We start from the raw sequence: 13,436 nt of genomic DNA, 5'->3' as shown, positions 1-13,436 counted from the left end.
CTCTGGATGATTAACTGGTATGTCACTATAGCTCAATCAAATTGCCTTAAAAAAAAAAAAACATCTTTTTTACTTTAGTTGCTCTTTTTCACTTTAATTATTATTCTGGTTATTTTTGTGTGTGTGGTAATGAGGGTGTTGGGGATTGATTTTGGTGATGAATGTACAACTATGTAATGGTACTGTGAACAATCGAATGTACGATTTGTTTTGTATGACTGTGTGGTATGTGAATATATCTCAATAAAATGAATATTTAAAAAAAAACAAATAAATCCATAAAGGTACTGGAAAATAAGAAGGAAGACTTTCAACAAAGCATATATGTTGAAGAATACTTGAAAAACAAAAGGCATCCAGGATGAGACTGTCTGAGAAGACATGAGCTAGGGGCTGAAGAAAGCATCAGTGGGACAGGCTGGGGTACCCCAGGCAGAAAAAGTGTTGGCTACAGGCAGATCAGGAAGTGTGGAAGTGACATGCAGTTCTTTGGGAGGACGAAATGACCTGAAAAGTTCAAGATGCTCCCATGCCCACAAGATGCCAACTCTGACCCCTACAGCCTGAAAGGTCTGGGTATGGGATAAAGAAACTGTGTCCACTGATGTATAAACAGGAAACATAAAGTTCAAACATGACTTCATAACCCAAAATTTATAAATGTTTAAGGGAAACCATAATCATAAAAGAAAGATGCCAAACTCAGCAGTAGAACTGACACCTAAGAAAGTATCTAATGTTTATAAAACAAACAGAAAAAGCCTTTAAGAGGTGTGTCTTAATCTCCTCAGTGGAACAAGATTAGCTATCCATGAAACAAGAACCAGCTATTACAGAAAAAGAACCTATTAAAGAAACTAGAAATGAAAAGCATGACCATTTAAATTAAAAAGAAAAATCTCAATAACAGAACTGAATAACAGGATGGACATAACTAAAGAGCAATTCAGTAGCTGGATGAATTGACACATCCATAAGAAAGAAACATCTAAATAGGAAAAATGGAAAAGGATATGAACAGACAATTCACAGAATAAATCTGGGTGACCATTAAACATATGTGAAGATCCTCAGCCTCAGTGGTAATCAGAGATATGCAAGTTAAACAACAGTGAGACACAGTGTCTGCCCACCTGAAGGGAAAAAAATTAAGTGACTGATAATCTCCAGTGTTAGCAGCAGTATGAGGAGACAGCCTCCTACAGCTTAACCAGGAGCGAGAATTGGCACCACACTTTTGAAGGACAACTCAGCAGATCTTTCCAAATTAAAATGTGGATACTCTTCTATCCAGCAATTCCAGTTCTACAGATCCATCCTACTGGCACATGTACACAAAGTGACATATACAAGAGGTCCCTGCAGATCTACTTGTGGTCACAAAAGGCTGGAAGCTACGTAGTGGCCATCAAAAGGAGAATAGTTAACTAAACTGTAATATACATCCACACCATGAAATACAATGGAGTATTTACAAAGGTAGCATACCTATATTGACATGGAAAGATCTCCTAGACATATTTTAATAATAGCCAGCATTTCCTGATAACTTACAGGTGTCAGGTATCTTGTTTCAGCATCTTATACAGTGATATCTGATTTAAGTCTCACAGTGACCCTACAAGGTTAGTGCTACCTTATGGAGGAGAAAACTACGGCATGAAAAGTTTGAGTAGTTGCCCAAAGTCCCACTCAATAATGAAGTTGGAATTTAAAACTTGGCAGCCTGATTCCAAGGATTGTGTTTTTCTTAAATGCATTCTATGATTTATTAAGTATTTTTAAAATCTGTTTGCTAAGCTGTATGTAAAGAATTATCCTATTTATGCGAAAAATACCAAAACTCTGTATTTCCTTATGTACATTAATTACAATATTAATGCCCTGGAAAATACTCAGATAAGTACATGGCAAACTTATCATACAAAATTAGGGATAGAATTAGGGAAATGAGGTAAAGGAGGCATTCACTCTGTATTGTATTTCATTTTACTTAGAATGAATCATTAATTGTGTAATTAAAGTTTTAATTTATAAAAGCTGGCCACCAGGTCTCCATATGGGTTTAGATAGTAACTAAGAGTATTACAAACTGAGTTAGCCATTGGAAAAGCTTAGACTTGGACACCTTAAAAGACATCTGGTCTGAACATTCTGTGCAGAAATCCTGTCCACAGCATCCCTGAGAGATGGACATTAAAGTTTTGCTTGCACACTTCCAGGGACAAGGAGCTCATCACTGCTCAAAACAACTTAAATTGGACAGGAAGAGCAAACAACGTGGTGTAGAGGAAAAAACAAAAGCTTTAGAGGCAAACATCCCAAAGCTTAACTCCCAATCCTAGCTAGTACCAGTCACGATAAGTTAGACAAGTTACTCAGGCTCCTTAGCCTTGCTTTCCTGATCTGTGAAATGGGGCTAATATGCCTCCCTCCAGAGCAGTCATGAAGATCGAATGAGATCATGGATGTAGAGCAACTGGCATAGGGCTTTGCACAGAGAAGTGCCAATAGCACACCTTCTTTCCCTTTCTTCCTTCTGGTTATTAAAAGGCTCTACCCAATACAAGTAGGAATCTGCCTAGATCCAGATTGGAAGGCTGTACTCTAAACCCAGCATCCAAGTATTAATAAAGGGGTGATTTTCTACCACGCTTTGCTTATAAAGTCAGATTAAGAGCTATTCCCTGGATCCCTGGGGACGTCCATGAAGGGAAAAGGATACAAACCCACGAGTCCCTATTATAGCAAAAGCCTCATGAGACAAATGATTCTTAGAACCTTTCTATACCTGCAAAGCTTGGGGACCAGAAGATGTTGGACCCCTGGAATCTCAGGGGCCTTGTCCTCCCAGGTCACTGAGTTCCACTTCTGGCTTTCTCCCAGTTACTACTGATGCCAACAGCCACATTTACACTGAAGTTGCTTCTTATTATATACATGGAAAACAATATCTTTCCCAATGTGGGGTCCAGGGTAGGGGGGTAGGGATAACAAAAAGAATGCTAGGAGACAAAAACCTTTCCTAACCATTTTACAGTTCTAGAGCACAGTCATGTACATTACCTTATTTAATGTTCATGGGGCTACAAGCTATGTATTTTTTATATCCAGTTGCATGGTTGAGAAACAGAAGCTGCTCAAGGTCACCTGCAAATTAAGTGTTGAAGCTGGTGCTCGAACAAAAGCAATAATAGTGCCACTACTAGAAAAGCTTCCTAATTGTGGGGTTTCCCACAATACTTCTATGAGTTGCCAGAGGTTTGGCCAGAATGTCAAGGGGGCATTCCTGAGAATGAATTCAGGGTGAGACATGAGCTTGGACAGGGGGCCAAGCAACCAGCCCCTAAGGTGAGATGAGGCCTGGGTACTGGGGTTAGCAGAGCTGGTGAGGTGAGAGACTGAACCAGAGAGAACAGTGGGACCCAGAGCTTGATCTATACAACCTCCGGGCTCTTCGGCCCTGATGTTCTATATCTCTGTGACCTTTCTGGCACTGCCTGTTCACTCTCTATCCCCCTGTCTTAGAAGGCCTCCAGCCTTGCTCTGCCTACCTTGCTCTCTCTTTACCTCAAATTTCTCCCAGAAACACCCCCCAAGCAGTACCCCCAAGAGGGATACCTTGTGGAAATCAATGAGATCTGTGAGCGTTGCATGGCGATTGGGGTCCACTCCCAGGAAGCTGTAAAAATCCCCCGAGGCATCCACAAGAAAGTGCTTGAACCCCTTCTGCAGGCGGTAGGAGAGGGTGTAACCCCAGATTTTATCACTGACCCGGACAAGAAATGCTCCCTCAGTCATGTTCTCGAGGAGATCTTCAGCATCTTCTCGGCTAATAATTCCTGGGTTGAAAAAAAGTGAAGACAGGAAAACTCAGCAGATTCTGCAAACTCTTCCCCTGCCACCTTCACCCCCTGGTCTCTGTCCCACACCTGCTCATCAGTCCACATGCCTTCAAGGGTGTTGGAGAAGGGAAGGGCCTCAGGGGCTGTCCAGTCACCTGCCTCAGGCCATAGAGGGGGCATTGTGGTCCAGAGCAAACTGCTGTGAGTTTGGAGGCAGAGTTTCTCCTGGGACCTCAGTTTAGCACACTTTCCTTCAAATTAAGCCACACTAATTTGGATTAATTGGATAAGCAAGGAATCCGTAATGAGCTGGAATTATAGCATCTATTGATTACAAATACAAGCAAACAAGCAGTGCCCTGTGGAGAGACTTAAGCATCCTGATTTAATGACTAGACAAGAATGACTTATGATTACTGCCTCAGTTATCTCTTTGGAACCCATAAACGAGCACTGAAAACTGTATTTCCCCTTAAGAAGGAAAAAGACTTCCTCTGTTAACCTGTGGACGCTGAGGCAAGCAGTTTCATAATAGGAGTACCTAATTAAGAGTCATTCAACTCAAAGAACAAAATTTTCTAATGTCCTCAGGTCCTACACAGTGTTTGGGAATCAGATCTGGCAATTCCCAGAAAGGCCTTTAGGGAGCTGCCCGCATCTGGGTAGTGTGTGACAGGTGATGTGTTTGGTAGACCAGGCTCTAAAAGGTGTTAGGGGACGGGGGTGGCAGGAAGAAGAGTAAGGGAATCAGAAGACCTTGGCTGATGCCTCAACTCCACCCTTACCTGGCTATGTCATCTTCAGCCAAGCCTTCAACTACTCTAATGTTCTTTTGACATTTAAATGATAATCTTAACCCATCTACATTACAGGTGTATGATGACTTTCAAATTGATAAAGAATTTAAAATCATTTTATAAAGTAAGAAAAAATAGCTGTGGAAATGTTGAGTCTTGTTATCACCTGTTGCATTGGGGGAGAGATGAATTGTACCACATTGTCCCTTTACACATACACATACACCATATATTCAGTGGGATCATTCACTGTCAATGGCATAGCAGAGGGTAGAGGGTAGCTGAAGCAGTGAGGCAGTGAATGGGAAAGTAAAGTGGGCCTTAAGGGCAGGGTAGATTCTATGTGAGCAGTAAGGAGTGGTAACGAGGTATAGAGTGAGAAGAGGGGATAAGAGTCAGAGTGAAGAATAAGAATGAAACATCCATAAGACATTTATATAAATGTAACATGAGAGAAGCTAATCTAAATCTCAGAAGTTTAAGTCACATGGAGAATGAAGTGAAAAGGTCTAAAAACATATACTCTGAGCCCCAAAGAAGAGAAGAGAAGCGAAAAGAATGGGGAGGAGGCAATATTTAAAGAGTGAATGGTTAAGAATTAACCAAAGACACATAACAGTGAAACTCCACAAAGCTACACAATGTCCCATTTTAGCAACTGGAAGGAAGAGGCAGATTACCTATGTACTGGTTTGAAGCTGTTATACATCCCAGAAAAGGCCATGTTCTTTTAATTCATTCCTGTGGGTGCAGACCTGTTGTGGGTGGGACCTTTGGGTTAGGTTATTCCAATTTGAGATGTTGGCCACCACATCTTATGAAAGTATAAAAGACAGAAAAAGCCCAGAAGCCTATAGAGAAAAAGCCCCCAGAGGAGCTAAGACAGGGAGCCACTGAAGCCAGAAGCTGAAAGCAATGAAACCCAGGAAGGAAGGACCAGCAGAACCTGGCCATGTGCCTTCCAATGTGACAGAGGTATCCCAGACGCCAGAGGCCTTTCTTCAGAGAATTACCAGCCTGTTGATGCCTTCATTTGGAAATGTTCATGGCTTTAGAACTGTAAATTTGTAAGCAAATAAATTCCCATTAAAAAAGCCAACTGATGTCTGATATATTGCATTCTGGAAGCTTTAGCAAACCAAAAAAACCTACAAGAATAAAAAATTAGACTGATGGCAAACTTGTCAGTTCCAACAATAGAATCCAAAGGGCAATGGAATAAAATTTTCAGTGTGCTCAGAGAAAAATAACTGTGTTCAATGAAACCATCTTTCAATGATAAGATTAAAATAGTCATTTTCAGAAAAAAATTGAGGGAGTTGACCACTAAAGGAAATTTTAAAGGATATATTTAAAGAAGAAGAAAACTATCTTGGATGGAGAATATGAGATGCTAGAAGGAATGTTAAACAAAGATAAAATCTATAAATTGCTACAAACAGATTTGTTTAGATCACACTAAACAAATATTGACTTATAAAATAATAGTAGTAGTTAATTTGATGGCTTTAAAAAGATAGAACCGTAAAACTGGACAACATCACATCATTTGGGATGAGGGTAATTGGAGTAAAAACTTCTGTTCGTTCAGAAAGAGGGTAAAGATATATATTTGTATTTATATTAACTTTAGAGCATGTTAAGTATGCATGCTAAATTATCTAAATTAGCCACTAAAAGACAAGCATTGAGAGTGGTATAACCTCAAAAGTACAGAAGAAGAAAAATGGAATGAGAAAAAAATTTCAATGCAGAGTCAAAAAGGCAAATAACTGAAGAATACATACACTATGATTACATTTAGACTGAGTTGGAAATATTGCAAAGCTAAACATCATATTGCTTGGAGAGTACACACACACATGCATATTAAATCAAAGAAATGATGGACAAAATATTCAGGATAAGGATCATAACTGGATGAAGGGAGAGGGCTGGGATGGTGAGAAGCACACAGGGGCTTCCAAGAACTGATGATGTTTCCACTTGTTAAGCTTTCTTTATACCTTTCACATATGTATGTACTTGTGTTGTATATATTCAATATTTAATATTTAAAATATTTTAATATGTTTCTCTGTATCTTCCCACATACTGATGCTACGACATGTATCAAAATCAGTCATGCCCTTCTGTGCAGATGGGGACATTATCGCCTAGAACAAAAAGGTCACTAATGAGCTTTAAATCTAGATGCTGACTCGAGTCCCCTCAACAGTGGTTCTCCAGATCCCACTTCCAAAGAGCCTTTCACATGCATTAGTAATGTCTGCATATGTGGCCAAGTTTGAGACTCACAGAGCTAGAGTCTCTAGTCTTCTTGCAAGCCAGTCTTGGCAGAGAGATGAAAAGGGGTTTTTACATTCTAGAAAGTCCCTCTACATTCAGAGCAATACTTGGAGTTTGGAACAGAGTTTTAAAGAAGTTCTCTAGAGGAGATCCAGGATAGCTCCTGTGAGAAGTCCCTGCCAGACAACAATGGAAAGAAGAGAGCCTTTCTGGGCAGAAGGGAAGATGTACTCCAGCTGAGCAAAGAAGTCCAGGTTGGCTTCCACTCTCCCCAAACCTGCACACATTAATATTGAGGTGGGACCAACAGCTCCCAGTCCCAACCTGTTCCTACACCCTGAGCACAAACCCCTGTCCATTCTTCCTGACACATCACCCCGATCATCATCCTAGATTCCTGACGGATCCCTCAAGCACCACCAACAACTTTATGTTCACTGTCAAAGTGTTCATTCCATCAGCGCTAATCAGTGGCAGCCCTGGGAAAGGCAAGACACTTTAAGGACTCTTTCAAAAGACACTCTGCACTAAGGGACCCATAAATCCACAGGTTCACAAATCCTCAAAGCAGCTCGGGCTTGGGTTCCAGCCCCACCTCCACCTCCAAACCATTTCCCAAAATCATTAGCTCAGTACTGAACCTGAGTAACCAAATGAGCTCTTTTTATTTCCCTGATAGGGCTTCTTCCTGAAAAGAAAGAAATGCAGGCAGGCCAGACACGACATTTTACTTTTTATGGGTCTCAATTTATCTGCCACGCATATTTCTTCAAGCTTTCACTGCAGCTACGCCTCAGCAGCCGACAACTCCTCCATTACCGCTTAGCTCATTCTCATTCAGTTTTGTGACTTTCCTTTCTTATTGCCATACTCTCTCCAGATGATATCATTAAGGAGGTTAGAATTATTAAGCTTTTCATTCTCAACAGTTTCTCAAAGCATCCTAAAGCCACAGAGATTGTGATGAATGGGTTCAAATGCCTTCATTTTTTTACAACTCCAAATGAAATTTAACCGCAGCTAACTGCTGAGACAAGGGTTTCACTGGATGAGCTTCTTGGTTCCAGAGATATTTATGCACAAGAGGCAATGCCCCATGCCCACAATTGTCTGCTCCAAGCTGACATGCCACATTCTTATCCTTACTGCTGCCCTTCATGACAGAAGGGTTGTACCACCTGGCAGATGGACTTCTGAATCTGGCAGCAAAGGTCCTGTGTGACACTTACCTGGGCTGGATTTATTCACTTATTGCTAGGATTATTTGATTAATGTCAGTCTCACTGACTGGGCTGACTGCTCTGCTAGGGCAGAAGCCAGGTTATTTTTCCTCTCTGTGATGGGCATTGTTTGGCTTTTCCTGCCACAAACCATTCCTTCTTCTTCTGGCAAGGGTACCTGACCTTCTTTTGGGAAACCACATCCTCTCACTCCCTCTATGTAGTTCCAGTGGGATGGACACTGCCTTCAAACCCGGTGCAGTCATGTGACTCAGGCCTAGCCAATCAGACAGCTGGCCATCCTGATTGGTTCAGGAGTGGGCATGTGACCAAACCAGAGTCAACGGAACACAATCCTGGGACTAAGTGGGACTACTGAGAAAAAAGCATGCCCTCTTTCTGGCTGGAATTCAGCCTAAGAGAATGTGGGCAGGCAACCACAGTCGGATACCCTGCTTGAGAATGGAAACAACAGAAAGAGGAGCAGAGTTGAGATGGAGAGAAGCCAGCTGGTGAAGCAAATCCTGAAGCTGGATCTACCTCTGGGTTTTTCAGTCACATGAGCTAAGAAATTCTCAGATTAAATGCTTCTTGTACTTTGTTATGCAGCAATATTGAGGCAATAACTGACTAATTCCCCTTTTCTTTTCCTGCTTGCTGGCAACTAGAGCACAAGCATGTGGCCTGAACTCAGCCAATCACATGCTTCCATTCAGGGCTTTGAAGCTGTTGGGAATGATGCAAAGATGCAAGAGACAGAGATCAGTAGGGGCTGCGTGTGCCCAGAGGTGGGAGTTCCAGAACCAGAACCCCTACTAGTCTGTCCTGAGGCCTGACCTTGGCTGGGTTCTCACAGGCCTGGCCTAGAACTCCTTTGATCTCTGGCCATATTCTAAACCTAATTCTTCCACATTCCTATCAATATATTGATTTTCTTTCTCTCTTTTTTTTCTTATCTCTCTCTCTCCATCCCTTCCCCTCTCCTTCTTTCTCTGTTAAAATAGCCAGAATTGGTTTCTGGACCTGACTGGGAAACCAGTTGGTGTGAAAGTGTTGAGAAGCAAAGATCTAGGTATTAAGCCATAAGGGATACGAGTGAAAAAGAAAGACTTGAACATCATTTCTGGTAGGAAGGAGAGCCTTTCCCAGTCCAGAGTCAATGTGTATGTTGCTTGTGCCACCAGAGTTAGGGACTATCCATTCATCCACCTTTCCCCCTTCCCTATGCACTGACAATAGAGATTGGCCTTGGTGGCCAAGCCATTAGTCAGAGGTGGCAAATAAGTTGCTTTGAGGCTGCCACCCTATGCCCCCTTGTCTGTGGCAGACATTATTAATCAACCTCTTCATTCTTTCCTCCTAGGTCTGGATGTAGCTTCAGAATATTCCTTGGGCAGCACTCCAGGTGGCCACTGTCATCAACAAGAAGTACTTGGCAGTGCAGAGGACAGCTGGGAAGACAGATTTAAAAGGTGAGAATAGAAGGCAAGTTGGAGGACAGAGCAAAAGACAATGAGAAGTCCAAAAAGCAGTGTGGTAGAGAAATGTCATATTCATGTGGCAGAGCTAGCAGTCGACAATGAGCTGTACAATTAAGAGCAGATTTGCCTACAGCCATCACAGTACTGTTGAAGAGGTGTAGATTCCAACCTAAAAACTGCAGAAAGAGGCTGAGAATGGGCTGCAGTATAGGCATATCCCAGCCCTTCCCATGTTTGCTAAGAAGGCCTGCTTTTGGAAAGGTTGGTGTTGATTTCAATGCAGCACTTTACAAATGACACCTGTTTGCAACCTGGCTTGACATTCCTATGCATAGAGAACATATCAAGGCAATGACCAGGTGACTATAACATGGAGGTTAAGAGGCTTACCCAAGGTTTCACAGGTTATATATAAGATGGAGCCAAGACTGATTCAGATTCATAGCCCATCTCATCTTCACGGAAGATCAGCAAACTGATGCTCAGACAGATACAACAATTTGCTCCAGACTACACAAATGGAAATTGGAGAAGCTGGACTTTGAAGCCAGTGTCTTCTTCAACAAATGGGAAAGGATTTGCAGATTCAATTCAGCACATATTTACTGAAAGCCTACAGTGTTCCAGGCACTTTTCTAGGCACTGAGGACAGAGCAGTGAGCAAAACAGATAAAAATCCTTGCCCAGTGGAGCTGACATGGCTGTGGGGATCAGGTCAAGACTGCATTTGCCATGTGAACCCAACCACGTGGCATGCACATGTGCCCCACTCTGCTTGCTAGTCTATTCTCTTCCTGCCCAGCCACATGCCCACTACCATGAACAGCAGAGCTTCTCACCCCCACCCTCTGACCCCATGCCATACAAGTCCCCTTCTTAAAATGGCACAATAACAATACTTTTACTTCTCATCTGGGTAGGGTTTAAAGTTTATAAAATGCCTTCACATAAATGGTCTGGCTTTACCTTCATGTCACCCTTGGGGAGAAGGGGGTATTAATCCCATTTTATAGATGAAGAAAACATGGTCCAGAGACATTAAATGATTTGCCAGAGCCCACACAGCTGGTAAGGTGGCAGCAAGGGCAGCAAGTTTTTGATGCCAGGCTCAGAAGAAGGCATATCTTGGGCAAGCAAACTACCCTCTCTGGGGCTCAATTTCTTCACCTGAAAAATCATAATAGTGGACGCACTATTATAGTGGAATCCTAATAGTGCCTGCACTTCATAGTTTTTTAAAGGAAGATTAAATGAGTTGATATAGTTAATGTGCTTAGAGCTGTATCTGGAACATCACGATTGCTCAATAAATGCTGGCCATCATCATCATCACTTTCATCAACATCGTCATCATTCCCTGTGAACCCATTTGTAAATAAGACCTTTGAAGGTGTTATTAGTTCAGGTGTGCCCAAACTAAATGAGGGTAGCTTTAATCCAATATAGCTGAAGTCCTTATAAGCAAAGGAAATTGGACACAGAAGGAGAAGCTGCAGGGAACAGCCAGAAGCTGGAAGTCAACAGAACCCAGAGGAGAAAGAAGATACTACCTTGCCATGGGATGGAAAAGGAAGAGAACCTCAAAGATTTCCATGTAGCCAGTAGATACCGATCCCAGGAGGAAGCCTGCCTTCCAGCCTCTGAAACCATGAGCCAATAAATTCCCAGTGTCAAACCAACTCACTGAATGTATGGCATTTGTTTTAGCAGCTAAGAAACTAATACATGCACCATCAAATCCAAGTCGTCCAACCCTTTTTAGGTTCTAATGAATTGGAATAGCTAGCAGTAAATACCTGAAACTATCAAACTACAACCCAGACCCCATGAATCTTGAAGACGATTGTATAAAAATGTAGCTCATGAGGGGTGACAATGTGATTGGGAAAGCCATATGGACCACACTCCCCTTTGTCTAGTTTATGGATGGATGAGTAGAAAAATTGGGGAGGAGGGGGAGGCATCCAGTGTTCTTTTTTACTTTAATTGTTCTTTTTCACTGTAATTTTTATTCTTATTATTTTTGTGTGTGTGGTAATGAAAATGTTCAAAAATTAATTTTGGTGATGAACGCACAACTATATAATGATACTGTGAACAACTGAATGTACACTTTGTATGACTTCATGGTATGTGAATATATCTCAATAAAAATGAATTAAAAAAAAATCCAAGTCATCGAGGTCCCCCTACCCCTGGCCCTACACATTTTACATTTTAGTTGCCCACATGTGCAGATCAGTAGACAAACAGATCTTCCCCAGCAAAAAATCCCATCTTAAAGGATCAAGTAGACACGAGACAAAGGACCGGGGAACAAGGACACAGAATTAGAGACAGACAAAAGGAAAGACAGTTAAACTCTCAGGAACACTGTAACAATATGCTTTCCAGAAGCAAAAATAATTTTGCCCCTTCCTTGTAACCCCTTTTTGAGTGTATATACAGCCTGAGTACACTTTAAAAAAGGAAAGGAAATTTTTCCTTAATTTCTAACTTGGAACAGCTTAAGCAAGAACTTAAGAGGAAAGTATGTCAAGTGACCTACTTTTTTCTTCTTTAGAAATTTTTGCATTTGGGATAAGAGTTGGTGGAAATTCTCCATTCCAAATTCTCTGCTCAGGAGAGGAAAAATTAGCAATCTGACTTGACATGATGGATCGTGACAAGGTAACCAGTTTCCAAATGACCCATGTGTTATATATACCTCACGGCTTTTAGAAAATTTTCAGAGATGGGTATCATACTCATAATGAAAGAAAGTTTAGACCTGTACTCATTCTTGTGTTTGTTTTTTAAGGCTAAATCCATACCATCTTCCTTTTGTATATGGTAACTTGATACCATCATTTCTCTTTACTTCTAAGTGATAGCAGTGACTTAAATATGTCCTAAGGGTAAGAAGCCACCATTGTACATGCTTCAATTCCTGACATGCATCTCCAAAGGCTACCAAGTTTATTTATTCCATTTAATAAACAGACACACTTATCGCATGCCAGGCACGTTCTAACCATTTCATAAATATTAATTCATGTAATCCTCATAATAACACTATGAAGTGGGTATGATCACTATCTCCATTTTACAAATAGGTATTTGAGGCACAGGGAGGTTAACTTGCACATCACAGGGCTGCTAGGTGGCAGAGCCAGGATCCAAACACAGGTAGCCACAGTCTGTGCTCTGAACCACTAAACTATCTACCTACTACATGTCAGTGGCTACTTGTGGAAGGAGTAAGAAAACTGTTAAGGGCCCTGAAAGTTGTCAAACTTTCTCCACCAGAACCACCCCTGGTTTCTTCAGCTATTCCTTGTTTAACATGGAGTTTTACTGCCTGGATCCACACTCCCCATCTCCCACTCCCCTACAACCCATCCTGGCTGCCACCTATCAACAGGCTGCAAAGCCTTACACGAGTTTCCTTCCCTTCCACTGATCTTGGAAGCCAAGGACAGAAGTCAGCCTGGGCTGACTCAACCTCTCCATGTTGGCCCCAGGAACTCTAGTTCCTGAGAGTAATCCCAAAGACCAGAAAGGACATTTCCAAACTATCCCTCAACCCAGGCAGAGAGCAGTGCTATGTTTGCTAGGTCATGGAATAAGGAGGTTATGAGACTTAAAACGAAGAACGCTGGCTGTGCCTAAGAGACATTCAATGACTACACAGCAGGGGATTGTAAATCCAGAGAGGATACTTTTTTGCCCCAATTCCCCTCCAGTGATTGCAGTATATTCAAGGAGTTGGCCGAATGCAGTGGGAAAAACTGGCCTAAAATAGGAATCAGAAGCCCAGCTCCC

At 41.7% G+C, this 13,436-nt stretch overlaps 1 protein-coding gene across 1 annotated transcript in view; it reads right to left on the bottom strand.

Moving 5' to 3' along the window:
• The window catches only part of SH2D4B (SH2 domain containing 4B), a 108,042-nt gene that overhangs the window by 4,726 nt on the left and 89,880 nt on the right, over positions 1 to 13,436 (bottom strand). The window contains exon 7 of the mRNA XM_037805317.1: positions 3,622 to 3,842. Within this exon, the coding sequence (XP_037661245.1) occupies positions 3,622 to 3,842 (221 nt within the window). The remainder of the gene's footprint in view (positions 1 to 3,621; positions 3,843 to 13,436) is intronic.

This window comes from Choloepus didactylus, chromosome 15 (assembly GCF_015220235.1).
Source record: "Choloepus didactylus isolate mChoDid1 chromosome 15, mChoDid1.pri, whole genome shotgun sequence".
NCBI classification, from domain to species: Eukaryota; Metazoa; Chordata; class Mammalia; order Pilosa; family Megalonychidae; genus Choloepus; species Choloepus didactylus.
The sequence above is the reverse complement of the archived record's forward strand: the minus strand, read 5'-3'. Positions and strand labels throughout refer to the sequence as shown.